This window comes from Equus przewalskii, chromosome 14 (genome assembly GCF_037783145.1).
Source record: "Equus przewalskii isolate Varuska chromosome 14, EquPr2, whole genome shotgun sequence".
In the NCBI taxonomy this organism is placed as follows: Eukaryota; Metazoa; Chordata; class Mammalia; order Perissodactyla; family Equidae; genus Equus; species Equus przewalskii.
In genome coordinates this window covers 30,681,524-30,700,320 of record NC_091844.1, presented here as the reverse complement: position 1 = coordinate 30,700,320, position 18,797 = coordinate 30,681,524, and the positions used below count along the sequence as shown (strand labels likewise).

Sequence of the window (18,797 nt, the reverse complement as noted above, 5' to 3'; positions counted from 1 at the left end):
GTACTCTATTGAGGATCTTTACATCTCTGTTTAGGAATGAGATTAACCCGTGTGTGTGCGTGTGTGTGTGTGTCGTGGTCAGGCTTCACGAGGAAACCTCATCTTTTTTCTATGCTGTGGAACAAAGAATGACTTGTTCTTTGAAAGACTGATAGAACTTTCCCCCAAAGAAACCATCTTGGCCTGATGTCCTATTTGGAGATAGTTCTTTAGATCTCTTCCACTTTCAGGGTTACTGATCTCTTCATTTTTTTCTATTACTTTTGAGTCCATTTTGGCAATTTACATTTTTCTATAAAATTATCCACTTCATCTTGATTTTCGAAGGTTTTGTCATTGATTTGGGTGTAGGTAAGTCTCTTAATATTTTTATTCTCCCCATAATATCTCTTTATTTGATCCTTCTCATTCCTATTGGTGTACCTACTTTTTAGACATTGTTTGATAAGTGTTTATTTTTTTGGTCTTTTGAAAGTTTGCTTTGGGGTTTAGTTATCAATTGTGATATTCTTCTCCTTTCTAACGTATTAATTTTTACTTGTCATTGTCAAATTTTGGTCTTCCTGCTTTTCTCTTTCTAATTTCTTGAGTTATCAGATTATTTATTTTCATTCTTTTTGCATAAAAGCAAAAGGCGGAATTTTCCTTTGAGGACAGACTTAGCTACCATCCACAAATTTGGGGGCATAACCCTCTCCCTGTTGGTATTTTTTAAGTATCTGTGATTTTAGGTGGTTTTTTTCTTTGATCCAGGAGAGTTTTAAGAGCATGACTTTAAATTTCTAAAAGTTTGGGATTTTTAATTTTCAAACTTCTCAATAGTTTCTAGTTTTGTTGCGTTAAGGTCAGAGAATGTGACTGATAATGGATTTATTACTTGGGATTTATTGAGATTTGCTTTGTGGCTTTTAATTTTTTCTAAGTGCTCCAATGGTGCTGGAAAAGAAGGTATATTTTCTGTATTTAGATTACATAATGTTTGTCTATTTGATTGACATTGTTAATAGTATTCTTCAGATTCTCTGTCTCCATATTCTTTTTTTTTTTTTTCATTTACTTGGTTTTTCCAAACTAAGGAAAGTGTAATAACTTTCCCACAACTGTTGTGTTCTTGTCTTTTCTTTGTACAAAATACACAGGTTGTTGCCTCTTTACGCTTGACTCTGAGTCTGAGTCATAAACTCAAGTCTTTAAATGTCTGGGCTGGAGAAGAAAATACTGAGGAGGAATCAAACAGCTAAATTGAATTCCATTTTAACCACTTCTACCCACGTGTCTGTATTTGCCTGTGTGTTAATGTGTGTCTTTTTGGGGGGTATTTGTGCATTTCAACATAAACATCTCTCTTGGGCATGTCTGTGTAAATATATTCTTCCATGTGTTGTTGACTGTGTGAGTTCAACACGTATGTCTATGTATGTTTATTCATCCTTGGCATCTTTTCCCTTAAATTGAACTTAAAACATAAAGGTTAGGGTCTACCTTGCTCTGTGCTGGCATTTTCTAGAGTGGTTATGAGTCAGAAAGCTCTGCCACCCTGTATCTTAACCCACCTGGACCTCTTTTCCTCTCTCCTGGCTGCAGAAGACCCTCCTGGTAAGTTGGTCAGATGCTGACTCTTTGCAGACTCAGCCTCACTCTGCGCCCACTGTCTGGGGACAAAATACTGGTCACCTAGAGGATGTTTAGGCCACACTTCCAGGATGGGTGGAGAGCCTGAGAACCTTCTTCCACCCTCTCTCCATTGTGCCCTTCAGGTCCCTTGGCCTTCCTCCTGCTTGTGCTCACACTTAATAAGCCAGAGCTCAAAGGACTGGACATTGGTTTAAAGGAACCCACCAGCATTTCTAGAAACTCATGATAGGCATTCAGTTCGTTTTATAGATTCAGAGCAAGCTCGTACAGAGGAGGAAAGCCAGTCCTAGAAGAGGCTCTTCGGACACCTTGTCCTTGGTCCTTCCCATTGAACTTGGTGAGCTTTACTGGCACTGATAGGCAGAGTGCCCAGGCCCAGGTGGGTTTTGGGGGGAGGGCTGGAGGAGAGTGACCATGCCACCTTCAGGGAGCTTGCTGACTCCCTGGGCGACAGGATACACACACCTAGACAGGACACACCTGGAGGAGCATTCTAGACACAAGAGTGAAGTGGGCCTATAGACGCACCATGTGCAGGAGGAGTTGAAAGGTGGGGAGACCAGTGGTACCACAGCAGGTCTGTCCACCGTATCCTACAGACATAACTGGAGGAAGGAAAGGGAAGAGAGTGTATTGTTACAAACTTCCTTTCTTCTCACTGAATTTCCCCCATTTAGTATAGTGTCTTTTGAGTAATGGGCATGTGGTATTTGTTGGATTTCAGGAACTCTACCTTGATTTGACGTTGGAAGAGGCTAAGTTCTGATTTCTGATGCTTTCTTTTTTTTTTTGCTAGGGTTAAGGTTGGGGCAGGATTGCTCTTTGAGGTCTGAGTGTCCTAGGTCTGCTGCATTTTATTCGTAAATAACACATTATTGACATTTTCTCCCAAACAATTATCCTATGTACCCTCTGATTTTAGCCTCAGTGTGTCCCTGGAAGGCAGGGGGTAGCGTGATGATTATGCCCATTTCACAGAAAGGAAAAGGGAGGCCCTGAGAGCTTAACAGAATCACACAGTGAGTGGTGGGCAGAGCTTCTCCATACAAGCAGGTGTTAGAACCTTTCCTCCCATCTGTGCCGTCTGACCCTGGAGAGGCGGAGAGTTCCAGCTCTCTGCTCCCCTGAACTCACCCAACAGGAGGGCTTGGAAGTCCAGGCCGGCCCGTCAGCCTTGCTCGGTTTCTGGATCACAAGGACCATGCTTGGCGAGTTCTGTTTCTGAAGTGATCTCTTTCTTTCTACCCACTCAGGAGGAGGAGTTCATCGATTGGTGGAGCAAATTCTTTGCCTCGATAGGGGAGAGGGAAAAGTGCGGGTCCTACTTGGAGAAGGACTTTGACACTCTAAAGGTGAGGCCTCTCGCGAACGTTCTCTTCGGTCCAGCAGTCCCTGGGTGCATGCGACAGGTTGTGGGAGATGCAACAGAAAGAAAATACATATATTTGTCTCCTCCTATATATATATATATATAAATTGTCTCCTCGTTTGGTGCCTGAGAACTGATGTATCCTGATTAACTAATTGAAGTCAGACATGTCACCCAGTGATTTAGAGGAAGAAGTCAGTGTGGGCTGGGGTAACCAAGAAAGTATTTTTGGAAGAATAGTGAAAAACACTGAAGTCTTTATGGGTGAAGGGATGCCTGGGATTTGTTTTAAAATGCTCAAAAGAAAAAGAAAAACTAAGGGTGAAGATAGATGGTGTGCCTGGCTCTCTGATAGATTTTCAAAATATTAAAAATTTTTGAAATGGCAAAATATTGAAAAATTGCTAAAGCTTGGAGATGGGTACTAGGGATTTGTTGTACTATTCTGTCTCTTTTAAGGTTATTTGAACTTTCTATAATAAAAAATTTGTACTAAAACAAAAAGGCAAGTCAGTATGAGAATGTACCTCTAATTCCTTCTTCCCTATAATTGAGATAGAAATTACCTAGCAAATATAAAAATATGGTAAACTCTGTTTCCATGGAAATAAAAACAAAAAACAGAAAAACAACGCAAAACCAGGGGTGAGTCAGCCAAATTTTGGTATTTTAAGGAAATTCCACAAATACAATTACACTTTTTAAAAGTAGACTACTTTTGAAAAAGATAACCAGAGGTGACTCAAAATTATTTCCCAAAGGAATTGCGTAGTGTCCTGGAGAGGGTTGCCAGATACAATTCAGGATGCTCAGTACACTTGAATTTCAGATGGACACTGGATAATGTTTTAGTATAAGTATGCTTCAAATATTGCATGGGACATACTTATCTAACCGTTATTTGTTGTTTATCTAAAATTCAAATTTAACTGGGTGTCCTTTATTTTCACTTGTGGAATTTGGCAGCCCTACTTAGAGGGCAAGAGGTGGGCAAAGGCTGTCAGATGCGTGGGAAAGACCCAGGAACTCCCTAAGGGGACTGGATGAGTGAGGTTTGAGGCTTGTTGGAGGAGCGGGTGGCCTGGACCTTCGGGTGATCCTGCTGGCTGAAGGCCTTTGGTGACACTCAGGAGGGGGATTTTACAGGTGGCAAGAGTGGCCTCTGATACAGTGGAGGCTCCAGGTGAACTGTGCCTGGAGACCTGGATGCACAGAGACGAGGCCTCAGGCAGCAGCAGCGGCTCCAGAGGCACAGGCCTCCTGAGGAGGCAGCGTGTTCTTCGCTGACTTGGGAGTTGGGTGTGTGAGTTTGGGCGAAGAGACAGAACTATTTGTGTACCAGGGAGAAGGTCCGACACAGTCGGTCTGGCATGTGGTCCTGTGACCTTGCCAAAAATGAGAAAACCAAGTAAGAATGAGGGCTCCTGCCAGGGTGGCCCATGGCTCTGGCCCCTTTGCCACTCCCTCAGATGCCGGACACTGAATTGGCACCCAGCCCTCCAGCTTGACCTCTCTGAGGAGATCTCTGAGGGTTTCTAAGTGAAAATGGGCTGTTCCAAAATAAAATGCATTAAACCTGTTTCCGGGGGGAAAGCCAGACCTGGAAGGAACGCTGGTCCTTTACGGATAAATAAATAGAAGAAAACCACCACCACCACTGCCACGAGTCTTTGAAAAATAGCCTGTAGCATTATGGAGAAAATGGGTAGAGAAAAAAACATATTTTGGAAATCACTAGCGTAGGGGGAAAAAACAACTCGTAGTCTCAATAGCAAAAGATAGAAAACAAGATACAGCAAGAAAGCATTGAAAACCAGAAATCATAGGAAAACACAATAGAAAAAGTTTAAAAATGTTAGTTTTCCTAACAAATAAAAATGGATTACACTCCCCTATTAAGTGATGAGGACTCTTGGACTATATCAAAAGCCAAAATTCATTGTACTGTCTTTAAAAGGTGCATCTCAAACAGTACCACTTAAAATGGCTAAAAAATAAATATTTTGACAAACGAAACAAAGTAAGTGCAAACAAAAGAGAAACAGAATTTAGAGTAAAATGCAAAGGAGACAAAATGGAATGTTTTATATAAATAAAAAATATACATATCAATGAAAAACCTCCCAAACATTTATGTAGAGAATAATAAAGCTTAGAAATACTTAAAGCAAAAATGGGATAGGAATATGTAAACTAATGCCTCACACAGATAAAGGCATGAAATGACAGAAATTAAATTTACAGTGGGGATTTTAATGCATTTCTCTCCTAGACAGAGGAAACAGGCAATAAATAAATAAGGAAATAAAAGATCTGAATAACAGGTAAATTTTTTTAAGCTACCTCAAAAGTGGCTTTAAAATAGAGAATAAAAATAATAAAAAAATAGAGTGCATTTTTTCCTGATGCACAGAGAACACTTACAAAATTTGATCACATATTAGTTTAGTAATAAGTTAACAAAAGCAGAAATCATACAAGACAGATTAAAATGCAATAAAATGAGAAATTAATAACAAAAGTTTAAACAAGAAGACCAACCACTTGGAAATTTAAAAAGTATTTTATTGGGACTTCCAGTATGAACATGGCTGCGTAAGTCAGCATTTTTCCCCTTTTCTCCTGGAAATCATTCAAACCCACAAACTCCATTTTCAGTAAAAGTTGGAAACAAATAAAACCCGCAGACTCCAAAATACATGGAAGGGCTATCCAAAGCCAGCCGAGATTGGGTAGAAGCCACTCAACAGTAAATGAAGAGAAGATGCTTGAAAATGATGAAAGTTGAGGTGGTAGCAGGTCCCAGAAAACCCCATACTTTCTAATAAAAGAATGTTGATAATTATTTAAGACAGGTCATAGGTACATGGGGGCTCTTTACTTTTGTGCGTTCTTCAAAATTTTCATACTAAATAGTTAAAAAATATAATTCCTGAAATTGAGGTTTCTCTATAAAATATAAAAGTTATATTGCTTGCTCATAACAATGGACATGGGAACTTTGGAGACAGGATCACGCTGAAGTCAGAAGCCTCTTGGACCTTGTTTGGGTCAGAGAAGCAGAGAAGGTGGAGCTACACAAGGATCACACAGATGAGGTGTATTTGCTGTGGGAACAAAGGAAATAACTGGTCTAGGAAAATCCAACGCATTTAGCGACAAGTAATAATAAAAGAAATAGCGCAGCATTAATTCAAAAATGCTGTGGAAAAAAGAAAAGCAAGTATAAATCAAAACTTAACCAAAAGAAGTGGATATGTACTCACTAGGAGAATTTTGCCAAGGAGCAGATGAGATGAAATATTTTGCTGTGAACTTTTTAGAAATAGGGCAGTCAGAATGCAAGAGAAATGAAAGAACTCAAGGATGATGAGAAGAGAGGAGGTGAAATATGAGCTAGTAGGATTCAGGAAAGAAGGAGAAGAAAGCGTCAAATTGGAAAGAGCACAGGGGCAGCATGGCCACATTGAAAACACAGCAGGGGGCGTGGAGGACAGAAATGATAAAAGTAAGTGAAATGAAGTGGAAATAAAGAAAGAGTTACAGGAGAATAAAGAGAAAATGACAGAGAAGTCAGGGAAAGGAGAACCAATATTTGCATAATTGGAGTCTCTGAGGAAGACAACCAAAACAATGAAATAAAACAAATAAACATTTAAGCGTTTAACAAAACTTCAGTGAAATGAAAGAATACTTGAATATACTGATTACAAGGTCTGCTGTGTATCAGGAAAAATTGACCCAGATTGGTCAACCCTGAGACATATCTCAGTATGATTATTAGACTTTAGAGATAAAGAAGAAATTCTTTGGGCAGTCATACTGCGCCCCCACCCCCCCCCAATTAAATAATTTAAAATAGGAAACAAATCAAAGTGCCTCACTTTCTCTACAACAACATTTAATACCCAAAGACAGTAAAGTATCACATGTTAAGTTCATCAAGGAAAGAAAGGGCGACCTGAGGATTTTGCATTCAGCCGAGCTGCCCTTCAAGCATAAAGGGTCCAGGCACCCAGGTGGCATATTCAAAAACTAGGTGATGTGGTTCCCATGGGCCTGTTGTGAGGGGCTCCTAGCAGATGAACTGGAGCTCACCTGGGAGCTCTCTCAGCTAGGACATACCTGGGAGAACCATAACAAGAGGACTGCTTGTGACCATATTTTACCTTAGACCTAAAATGTAAACAAGTGGAAGGGTTAGAGTAGCGGCACAGAATGTAAATATCAAATATGCTGAAATGTGGACGTGAGGAAACTGACAACAATTAGGTGGAGAAGGAGGACGGAGGGTGGGATACAGAGTAAGGGCACGTTGCCATATTACAGAATAACTGGAATTGACAGATATTATTGAAAACTGGCAAATCAAATAATAGGAGGAGAAGAAACTTATAAGCCAACAGTACAAAGGTAGATATTAAGGTAGATAATATTGTCTAAAACTAGGTGATGCAGAAGGAGAGGTGGGGAGGTAAGATGAGATTATTTCATCGTGGCTAGAGTAGGGAACTCATACATGCTATCCCTAAAGACATAGGAGACTAAGACTGTTATCAGTATATATAAATTTATAATGATATTAGAACATAAACTCAGGTCATCCTAGATATTCAAAGAACTACACACACACACACATACACACACGCAGGGAACAAGCAGCCAAAGATTAAAAAAAAATCTAGGAAACTAGAAAATGTAAAATAAATATATTATGACTATAAAAATATAATATAAAACCAAACATATCTGTCATATCAATACATGGCATATTAATCACTTATTAATTACAAAATTTGAATCAGATCTCAAAGCAAAATCTAACTCTAAAGTAAAGAGATTCATAAAGGTTGAAAATAAAAGATTGGGAAAATGTGTGCCAGGCAAATGCAAATGAAAAGAAAGCAGAAGTGACAATCTTAATATTAGATGAGAGGGTATTCAGGTCCCCAAACCCAAATGAGACAAGGAATGTACTTGAGAATGCAAAGTGGTGCCATTCCGAGATATGACAGTTGTGAGAATATCTATGTGCTAAATAAAACATCAGTATTTGCAAAACAGAAATTGCAGGAGAGAGAAGAAACAGAAATACACTGGTAGGTAGGGGAGATTTTAATTCACTTCTCTCGGTTCAAGTCAGATCAAGGGAACAAAAATGTGAGAGGATGTAGAAGATGGGCATAGTTATTAACCTGATGGAACCCTGTAGCCTGAAAACAGAGACCACACCTATGGCACATTTACAACAGTTGACCATGTCACATGCCGTGAAGAAAACCTTAATAAGTTTCAAAAAGGGTCAATACTGCTGACAATGGTTTCTGATTGTAATGCCATAAAATTAGAAATTAATGATAAGATCAAAAGCCTCTTCTATCTGGAAAATTAAAAAAACAACCCAACCTCTCTTTTAACAATTCTTGATAAAAGAGAAAATACTAATTGAAATTGCAGGACATCTGGGAAACAATGGTAAAATACTACGTATTAGAACTTAACTGATTATAGTTAAAGCAGCATTCAGAGGAAGTTGATAGCCTTAAAAACTTGTTACTCAATACAAAAGAATGAAAACTAAGCATCTAGCTCTTGGATGAGTGAACAAAAATGAAACTATGATTGTGGAATGCCAAGAAAATGAAAATGGAAACATTATACATCAACAAGATGGGGCAATGCCAAGGCAGTAGTAAAAAGAGACAATTTCATATAAATAAGTATTTTCTTTATCAGAAAAGAGGGAGCAAAGTAAATAATGCTTCAACTGAAAAGGTTAGAAAGAATAAGACAAAAACTTAGAGTAGGAAGAAGAAAATAAAAATAAAATCAGAAATAAGAAACTAAAAAAGAGAAAATGGTAGAATTGACAAATCAAAGAATGGGTCGTTTGATTCAAATGAATCAGCTGTATAAATACAGCAAGAAAATGTTCAAAATGATACAGACCAAATGTTAACCAAATAATTAGTTATTTTTGGTAATCAGAATTTGAAGCATTGATATTTTCTTCATATTTGCTTATATTTTCTAATTTTTAATAATGACTCTTTATCACTTGAATAATTAATTAAAAAATAGAACTTGAGCTAGGCCTAAATGAGAGATAATATTTAGCAAGATGAGAAAGGAACTTACCTGAAGTATCTTGTCAGTCCATTTCTGATATAATCAATTTAGCATATATATCAATTTGTGTAATATCACTATTTCTTAGGTACATTCTATCATCTATTAAGGAACACTCCTGCTTCATTTAAACCTAAGCAATTGAAAACATTGCTCTAACAAAAAAAAGTCATTGGCTGTTTGAGAGTAATGAAATAAATAAATAGAGTTCATAAATTTAAAGTGTTCCAAATATTTCGCCTGGTATTTGATACTCTGCCATTTGGACATCCTGGACAGTGAACATTTTTGCTTGAAATGCTGACCTGTGAATTTTCCAGAGTTCTGCCTCAATCTTCAAATAAAAAGTCAGTTAACTTTTCTTTTATTTGACTGTGATCTTATTGTCTTAAAAAAATGCACCACCATTTGTACGATGACTTGCAGGTACCTGGAATATCTGATTAACTGGAGAACCCTCTTCCTAAAGGCACTGAACAAATGTCTTCCCCTCTGGCTCCCTTCTGCTGTCTCTCTCTCTTTTTTCTTTCTCTCTCTTTTTAATCCCCACTATTTGCATCCTTTTCACCTCTGCCTTTGTTCTTTCCTTCTCGAACTCTCTTACCTCCACCTCTCCCACCCTCCCTCCTCTTCCCCTTTGTCCCTCCAATTCACTTTTGGCCTTTTCCCTCCTTTTCTTCTCGTTCCTCTCTCTTCCTTCACCCCAACACGGTTTTGTTTCCCTCTCCTTGTCCTGTTTCCTCTTCCTCTGCTGTCCCTCTTCTTTCTCTCTTTCCCTTGTCCCCTTCTCTATTCCCACATGTGGCAGGTCTATGACACACAACTGGAGAATGTGGAGGCCTTTGAGGGCCTGTCTGACTTTTGTAACACCTTCAAGCTCTACCGGGGCAAGACTCAGGAGGAGATGGAAGACCCATCTGTCGTTGGGGAATTTAAGGTAAGTCTTTGAGGACATATCCCTAACCTAGAGGGACCTAAAACTATGGAATGGCAGCAGTAAGTAAAGGGGGCTGGAGCAGGGGTACTGTAGTCATTACGGTAATGACCATGGTGCTGATGTTGGTGACCATGTGGGTGATGGAGGTGGTGATGGTGATGCTGCTGATACAGAATCTGATGGCAGTAATGGGATGGCATTGGGCTTGGTGATGTCAGTGGTGGTGACTCTGGTAGAGATGAGAGTAGTGGTTATAATGGTGATTGTGTTGGTGACAATGATGACAAAAATGAAAGTTGGCCCCTCTTTCTTTTCAGGGCCTCTTCAAAATTTATCCCCTCCCAGAAGACCCGGCCATCCCCATGCCCCCAAGACAGTTCCACCAGCTAGCTGCCCAGGGACCCCAGGAGTGCCTGGTCCGCATCTACATCATCCGGGCATTCGGCCTGCAGCCCAAGGACCCCAATGGGAAGGTAACATTCCTAGGGCCTCACCTCCCCTAGAATGAATAGCAGGCTGGGGTACCAATGGGCTGCAGAATCTGGACACAGTCCCTGCCCCAGGGAGTTCACAGTAAGCCGGGAAACCAGATAAACACATACAAAACTGAGAGGTTACTGGATGGAGTTCTGTCAAGGGCCAAGTGCTTTAGGAGCTCAGAAAAGGCCACAGTCAGTACTGACTTTGGTCAGTACAGGGGAAGGTTTCCTGGAAGGAATAGGATTCTTAAGGACTGATGGAGTTTTGATAGACTGGGATGGAAAAGAAAACAGTATCATAGGAGGAGTCAAAAATCTTGGCAAAGGTTTGTGAGAAGACTGCTTGGTGTAAGTTTAGCACGAGGATAAGGCATAAGGATAGGTGACGTTGAAGGTGTGGGCTGGGACTGGACTTCGTAGGGCTTTCAGTGGTGGGCAGAGGAGAGCAGGAGGGGTGGAAGTAACTGTGCTGTGCCTACCCACGGTGGAGCCTGAGGCAATAGGAAAAATCGGTAACACTGATCCTGTCTTTATTTAAAATTTCAATATTTTGTTCATCATTGACTGTTGGTATTGATTTTAATTTTTAAAATGTTGCATCAAAATATTGTTTATCTTGATTGTTGAGTCTTGGGGGCCCTCCCTTAAATTTTGTGCCTGGGGCACGCACCTCCTCGTCTCATTCTAGTCCTGGCCCTGAGTGAAAGAGGGGGGCGTTGAGGGGGGGCAGGAGGCTGGGGTTGTGGGGAGATGGTGGGGGGTGGGAAGAGGACTGAAGAAGCCTCAGAGACGCGTGGGGAAGGTGACTTCAGTTGAGTGTGTCTTTCCCCTGCTCCAGTGTGACCCTTACATCAAGATCTCCATAGGGAAGAAATCCGTGAGCGACCAGGATAACTACATCCCCTGCACTCTGGAGCCTGTGTTTGGAAAGTAAGTTGGGGGCAGCTAGGGTCTTGGGGTGGAGGTGCCCATCTGGATAACCCACAGCCCAGTGGGGGAGATGTGGCTGCCACTGAGAAGTCCGCATGTCCTGAAGCAAAGCTGTATTCCCTAAATCTTGCATGTTAATGGGGGCATAACCTCAGCCAGCTCTTCTTCACGCGCTAAAGGCTTGAGTCCCGGCAGAAGCTCCTAGCGAAACACAAACAATTCCCATGATGATCAGAAATCTAAACGGAACCCAGAGCATGCATTTGCTAATGATTCTTTTTTTGAAAAAATTAACTTTTACTTTGGAATAATTTTAGATTTATAGAAAAGTTACAAAGATGGTACAACTTCCATATACCCTTCACTCAATTTCCCCCACCATTAACATCGTACCTAATCGTGGTACTTTTGTCAAAACTGAGAAATAGTTATTGTTGTATTACTATTAACTGAATTGTAGACTTTATTAGGATTTTGAATTTTTTTCCATGAATGTCCTTTTACTGTCCCAGGATCTAATCCAGGATCCCATATTGCATTTAGTAATTATTCTCTTTTATTGTGGCATGTTCATCTGTAGCTGATAGAGAGAGGAAAGACATGGGCTCAAGATAGTAAAATGCTTCTTGAAATCTAAGAAGAAGGAAAGGAAGAATCAGGGCCCTTTGTATGAAAGTAGCTCCCAGGCGTCCTGACTTGCTTGTTGTTTAGACGTGAGCTTATTTAGGCCAGAGAAAGGAGACTCTCCAGGCAAGCTCCCTGCTCTTCCTCTGGCACCTGTAGGAGAAGGCGTGTGCTATGCCAATATTGTCAAGTAACCCACTGAATTCATAAACCGGTGTCTGTGGAGTTAGTTGTGGTCACTCAGCCCTGCAGCGAGGACCCAGTTGGCCTGGGGAAATGGCATTTTTGACAGGGAAACAGTCCTGGCCAGTGATGAGCCACCACCAAGCTGGAATTGGAGGGAAGGGCTGCAGGGAGGATGGTGGGTGGAAGAGAAGAACCCTCTTTGGTGAGCTCCAGTGGCCGGCATGGAGCCACCTGCTAATGGTGACGGAGTAGCAGATGGGGCCTGTTCTACAGTAGGGGCGGGTCAGGGCCCTGGGCAAGGTCGGGGGGGGGGGGGCAGGTGTAGAAACGCCCCTCCCTCTCTATTTCACCGCCTCCCCTAAATCATGGCCATGCTGGTCTGCCTGGGGTTTCACGCCTCCCTCGGTTCACAACAGAGACTCTTTCTGTAACCCTTGTGTCAAACAGCACATCTCACGAGATGTAATCAAAACACAACTTTGCAGTTGTCAACCCGTGTCCTGTAAGCATTTATCCTGTGGGGGCTGCCGTCCTCATTCTGGGAGTGGAAACTGTGGCAGGCAGGTACTTTGCGGCTCACTTTCAGACAGTCCACTTTGTCACAAACCCACAGTCTCAAGCTGGTAACCGGAATGCTCGTTCCCATGTAATCATGGACACCCTGAAGCTCGGGGGTAGCCGTCCCTGCTCCCAGCTGGGTCCACTTTGGGGAGAGCAGCGTGCAGCCTGTGGGTGTGGGTGTGGATGGGAGGAGGGGCTTTGCCTCTCTCCTTTCCCTGTCTGGTGTCTCCCCTGCCTCCCGACTAGTCACTGTGGTTGCAGATCTTGAAAGCTGATTTATTTTCAAGTGAGTGCTTTCCACAGAGCTCCCCTGAGCCCTCCCACTGCAGCTTTGGGGATGTGGCAGAGGCTGTGTCCCTTTAGCTGGTGGCCTCCACCCCCTGGGTCTCAGATGGGTCTCACCACAGTCCCTTGGTGTTGGAGCCCCAGGTCCCATGGGGCGGGACGCAGAACGGCTGCAGTCTGGCCTCCTGGTGGCCTGCCTGTCCTCCGCAGGAAGCACTTGTGTTCCTTGCCCAGCCAGGACGGGAGCACAGCTTCTAAATGTAGCCCATCTCCTTCGCTATGCCAGAAGCTGCTTTCACTTCCTTGAGTGTGAGCTGGGTGCCAGGCTTGTGTCTCCCACCTGCAGGGGACTCATTTCAGGGGAGAAGGGAACAACACTTCCACATTTGAGCCCCACGGGGTATGGGGGTCTCAGAGCATAGCAGGAGCTCTCTCCAAAGGAACCTCTTCACAAATCCTCTCTCCATCCCGCTCTGGAAGTCCTGAGAGCGGACCCCAGGCCATCCCCTTGGTAAATTCCAGAGCCCTGCTCCTTGCTCTGGAGGTTTCACATCTCTTGTTCTGTAGCGTGCTCGGGGAAACTTCAGCTTTAACTTTCTGTTCCAATCCTTTCGTTTATTCTGTGGTCCATCAGGCAGGTACCTGCTCTTTGCTCAGCCCAGATCATCTGGAAAACTGCATACACGTGTGCACGTGCACACACACACACACACACACACACACACACACAAGCTGAGTACCAGCAGAGTGCTGTGGGTCTGTGCTTTACAAGCTACTGGGGACCTGAGTGTGGGCCACTCCTGGGAGCGGGGGAGGAGGAGGCCAGGCTGGCTTTCGAGCTCCTGTTCTGCTCTTGCCGCCCTCCTGAGTTCCTGCTGTGTCTGGGGACATCTGAGAGTTGGCATTGCCATGACATCCACCCCACCCCTGCAGGATGTTCGAACTGACCTGCACTCTGCCTCTGGAGAAGGACCTGAAGATCACTCTCTATGACTATGACCTCCTCTCCAAGGACGAGATGATCGGGGAGACGGTCATCGACCTGGAGAATAGGCTGCTGTCCAAGTTTGGAGCTCGCTGCGGACTCCCACAGACCTACTGTGTGTAGGTGCACACGGGCTGGCTGCTTCTCTGATCACAACCCCACCGCCTGAGTGCTGTGCTCTAGCTCGGGGCTAAGCACTTCATCACTGTTCTCTCACTCAGTCAACTGGGCTCTTGTCCCACAGATAAGGAAACTGAGGCCCAGAGATACTATGGCTTGTAAGTGGTGGGATTAGGATTTGAACCTATTTGACTGACTCTAAGAACCTGGCCATTCCTAGTGTTGCTATAATTCAGTCTTCTTAAGGCGCCCCCAAGGGCCTGTAGAGGGAAAAAGAAGGAAGGAAGGAAAGGAGAAGGGAGACAGACAACGGGACTCATGGCTCCAGCTGGGCCCTAAAGGGAGCTCTGTCAGGTGAACTCGTGTGCCGACGGCCCCCGCCTACTTCCTGCCAACTTGGGTCCTGTTTAGGTCTGGTTCTCTAAATCTGGAAATTGGAAACATCTAAGTTCCAATTACACGTGTATTTAAACAAGTCCTTTCAAATAAAACCAGGCCTCAGTTTCTCCATCTGTAATTGGGGATCCTCAGTCATGATGAGCAATCGCCCAGGGCGCTCACTGTAAAAGTGAAGGGTGGGTGATACTGTGGGGGTGGGTACACAGGTCACTGCCTGCCCCTCTGCCCTCATCAGTGTCCTGGAGCATCTCATCTTTGTCTTGTGTTTGGGCCTCAGCTCTGGACCGAACCAGTGGAGGGACCAGCTCCGCCCCTCCCAGCTTCTCCACCTGTTCTGCCAGCAGCAGAGAGTCAAGGCCCCCGTGTACCAGACCGACCGTGTGGTGTTTGGGAATAAAGAATACACGATTGAAGAAATAGGTGAGTAGCCATGTGATCCTGAAACCATGGTGGGATCTCCCTCCACCTTCTTCTCTCTCGTCTGCCCTCTCCTATCATAACGGGGCGAACTGCCCATAACCCATATCAGCGGGGTGTGGTCTTAGATCTCTAGGGCAGCAGAGATGGACCAAACTTGCACTTGGTACTTTTGGGACCAGTATTTACCTGTGATACCATTGTGAAAATTAGAGGTCAAGGTGGGGCCAGGGTCAGGGGTCAGGGTGGGGCCAGAGTCAGAGCTCAGCCCGAGGCCAGATTGGGGTCCATCTGAGGGCAAGGTGAAAGGTGGTTTTGAAGCTAGGGTCAAGGTCATGGTTAGGGTCAGTCTGCCTCTGATGGTCAGGCTGGTCGGAGTTTGGGTGCAGTCCACTCTGAGGAGCAGTTTTCTCCTTGAATTGCACTAGCCTGCCAGCTTGTCCTTAATGATCCCTTCTGAGCCCCATTCACAGCTCCAGCACCTAACACATCCAAAGGGTGGGCAGGAAGCCCTGCGGCCCCTGCCTTTGCCCCTGGGTCTGCCTGCTGCTCATTCCTGAGAATCCCACCACGTGGTCCCCATGTGTCTGAGGTGCCCACAGGCCTGCGTTGCCCACCCGGAGCAGCTCAGACTCCCCCGAGGTGTTTACAGGCCCAGCCGGCCCCTCGCCTCTTGCTGGTTTCAGAGCTATTTGATGTCAGACGGTGCTGAGGTTATAAAAGAGGAACGACGGCTGTGACCCCTCATCCCCAATCGCCCTCCTTCTCCTGCTTTTCTGACTCTCCCAGGTCATGGCTGAGCCAGCTCCTCTCCGTTAGGCCCTTCCCCTGCCCCCATTCTCTTTTCCTATAGAATGCGCATCTGTTTTAGAGGTGGTCTCATTTCCTTCTGCTGGTCTGTGAGCAGCTTTAGCTCAGGTACCAGGGCTCCTGGTCATAAATTCATAAGAAAGGAAAGCCAGAAAGCTGGAGATGGTGAGGTCCGACATCTGCCTGTTTTTGCAGACGAGGCCGTTGAGGCCAAGGGTGGTTAACGACCTGCCCAAAGTCACCGGCCAGTTAGGAGCAGAACCAGATTCCCAGCCTGGTGGTCCTTCTGCAATGCTGTGCATTTCCTTAGTGGCATCTAGTAAAGTGGGCAGGGCAGGTTTGATGGGTGAACACGTGTGTACGTGTGTACATGAGAATCTGCGTTGGTGAACATGGGCACACCTGAGTGCACATAGCTCAGTGTGTACATGTGCATGTAGACACATGTGGCCTCTCTGGCCCCTAGTCCAAGTCTCTGTCATGGGGGCTCCAAGTTCATGTTGCTGGCTGGTTGGTCAGGCTTGTCAGGGTCAGAACCAGCCCTGTGTCCTCACCCCATACACAGTGCCAGTCCTTGACCTGCCCTCTGGCAGGTAGGAGCTATACCTGGGAAGCACAAGAAGCAGGGGGAGGGATGTTCATGTCCAGCTTGCACCTTTCTTAAATGAGCATGTGGTCTCAGTGGCCATGCTGACCAGCTGTGTGACTGCTCTGTGCTCTGTTTCTGTCATCTTTAAAATGGGGATAATAACAGCACTTACCTTCTGGGGTTATTATGAGAGTTGGACCTTTTAATATCTATGAAGAACATTTCCTGCTTTATAAGGGTTTCTTGTTGTTACTATTATTTTCGCTACTGCTACTAATGGAACCAATTGTATGAACCAGAGAATAGTGCTAAGAGCACATAGATGCCCGATCTGGGAGTGGAGGTTGCTGAGGCTCAGAGTTGGGAGCAGTTAGGGACGGCTTCCTGGGAGGGCAGAGGGATTCGTATTGGTGGGAAAGAGGAAGAAGAGCTTTCAGAAAAGGCTTGTAGAAATGATGGCAATGGGGAATCGGCCCGTGGAAAGTGAGGTTTCCCCTACAGAGAGTGGGACATGAGGACCAGAAGAAGTGAGTCTGGACTAGGGGTGAGGCTGTGGGGGTGAGGGACTTCCTGAGGCCCCCAGGCCGCCCTACCATCTCTTGCTCACTCAGCCCTGGCAACTTTTTTGTCTTCTCTCTGGGGCAGAGGCTGGGAGGGTCCTGAATCCACACCTGGGCCCAGTGGAAGAGCGCCTGGCCTTGCACGTCCTCCAGCAGCAGGGCTTGGTGCCCGAGCATGTGGAGTCCCGGCCCCTCTATAGCCCCCTGCAGCCGGACATTGAGCAGGTAGGACCTTGACCCTCGGGCCCCAGAGCCCCCGACCCCCAGCTAGCCCTGCTCCAAGGACACCATGGATACCCTAGAAGCACCAGTGGGGGATCTCAGGATTTGGCCAAGCCCTCCTTGATAGTATTTCTCCAAAGTCTGAGTGGTTACTGCTGTTGGCCTATAAGGGGACCTTTTGGGCCTGGTCTCCCCTGGCTACCTGCAGCCCTCAGGGCCTGGGGAATGAGCCTGACCCGCCTTCTCCATCCCTGTGTAGCCTGGACCTCTGGCCTCCCCTCAGTCATTCTGAAGCCTTCTGTTTGAGCCTGGCCTCAGGGTGCCGTCCCCTACCATTGGTCAGTGACATCCCAGATGGCCAGCCCTGTGCTGGGCTGCATTGGGGAGTTCACACAGGGTGACCAGCACCTGATGACAGAATGGCAGAGCAGCCGCAGAGATCAGTCATCAAGAGTACTAAGGACATCCTCCCACACAGAGGGAGCGTGAGCAGAGGGACAGCAGGCCCTGGGCTGAGACTGGGGAGGACTCCAGGACAGGGTGAGCTCAGGGCTGGGTTTTAGAGGAAGAGAGAAAAGATTACAGTCAGAGGAGGGCCGAGGCAGCCATGAAGGTGCCTTTGTACACATGCCGAGGACATCTCCTCTGTTGTTTGGGACTGAGCTCTCTTCCCCATGGTGATGTGGCCACCAGTTCCCCAGGGTGGCACGGCAGGTGTTGAAACATCAGCTCTTTCATTCTCTAGCTATGCGACCCTGAAGAAGTTACTTCAGTCCCTTCTGTAAGATGGGGACAGAAATGCACCCAGCTTGTAGAGAGGCAGGGAGCTGAGGGGTGGCAGGTAGAATGGTTTTCTGTCCTGGAAATCCTCTGAGCCCCCTATGACTAAACCATGCTCTTTGACCCTCCACGACTTTGCATATACTGTTCCCTTGGCCAGAAATGCTCTTCTCCCCTTTTCTGTCTGGCATACTGAGACTCAGCTCAAACATCATCTCTGAGAAGCCTGCCCTGACCCTCGACCCCCAGGCGCGGGCCCGAGTCATTGGCCTGTGGTGTAGTGGGCTCGCCTCTGTGGTCAGCCCCGTAGTCCCATTTAAGGCACCTCTCCCCCGGGGCGGTGAGCCTCTCTGTGGCAGGGCCTGGGTTTTCTCTTTCCTGTGCCCCAAGTGTCCGACGCAGAGCAGGTGGCTTGTAGATGTTGGTTGAATGAAAAGGGCAGTGAGTGAACAGGGCCGTGTCTCCTCAGGGGAAGCTGCAGATGTGGATCGACCTGTTTCCAAAGGCCCTGGGGCGGCCTGGACCTCCCTTCAACATCACTCCACGGAGAGCCAGAAGGTGACTTACCCCAGCTACAGACTCAGAGCTGAGTGGGGTGGCGGGATGCTAACAGCCAGCTGTGGGCAGGACTAGGGTGTGGCTCTTGGGCCAGGCTTTGGGCTACTCGGGTCACAGGATACTTCTCTTGCGTGGGCCTGGCCAAGTGTCCAGCCAGGCAAGCATCGGAGTCTTGAGGGAGCCGGCTTCCTGGCTTCTCAGCCAAGGACTACCCTCCCTTTG

The 18,797-nt window shown here is 45.5% G+C and overlaps 1 protein-coding gene across 28 annotated transcripts in view; it reads left to right on the top strand.

Annotated features, from left to right (window-relative positions):
• DYSF (dysferlin) overlaps positions 1–18,797 on the top strand; it is a 210,030-nt gene that overhangs the window by 174,085 nt on the left and 17,148 nt on the right. For all 28 annotated transcript variants that reach the window (XM_070573811.1, XM_070573802.1, XM_070573806.1 and 25 more), the window contains 8 exons: positions 2,889–2,987; positions 9,942–10,070; positions 10,388–10,543; positions 11,388–11,479; positions 14,069–14,239; positions 14,917–15,059; positions 17,101–17,240; positions 18,487–18,575. In XM_070573811.1, coding sequence (XP_070429912.1) covers positions 2,889–2,987; positions 9,942–10,070; positions 10,388–10,543; positions 11,388–11,479; positions 14,069–14,239; positions 14,917–15,059; positions 17,101–17,240; positions 18,487–18,575 — 1,019 coding nt within the window. The remainder of the gene's footprint in view (positions 1–2,888; positions 2,988–9,941; positions 10,071–10,387; positions 10,544–11,387; positions 11,480–14,068; positions 14,240–14,916; positions 15,060–17,100; positions 17,241–18,486; positions 18,576–18,797) is intronic.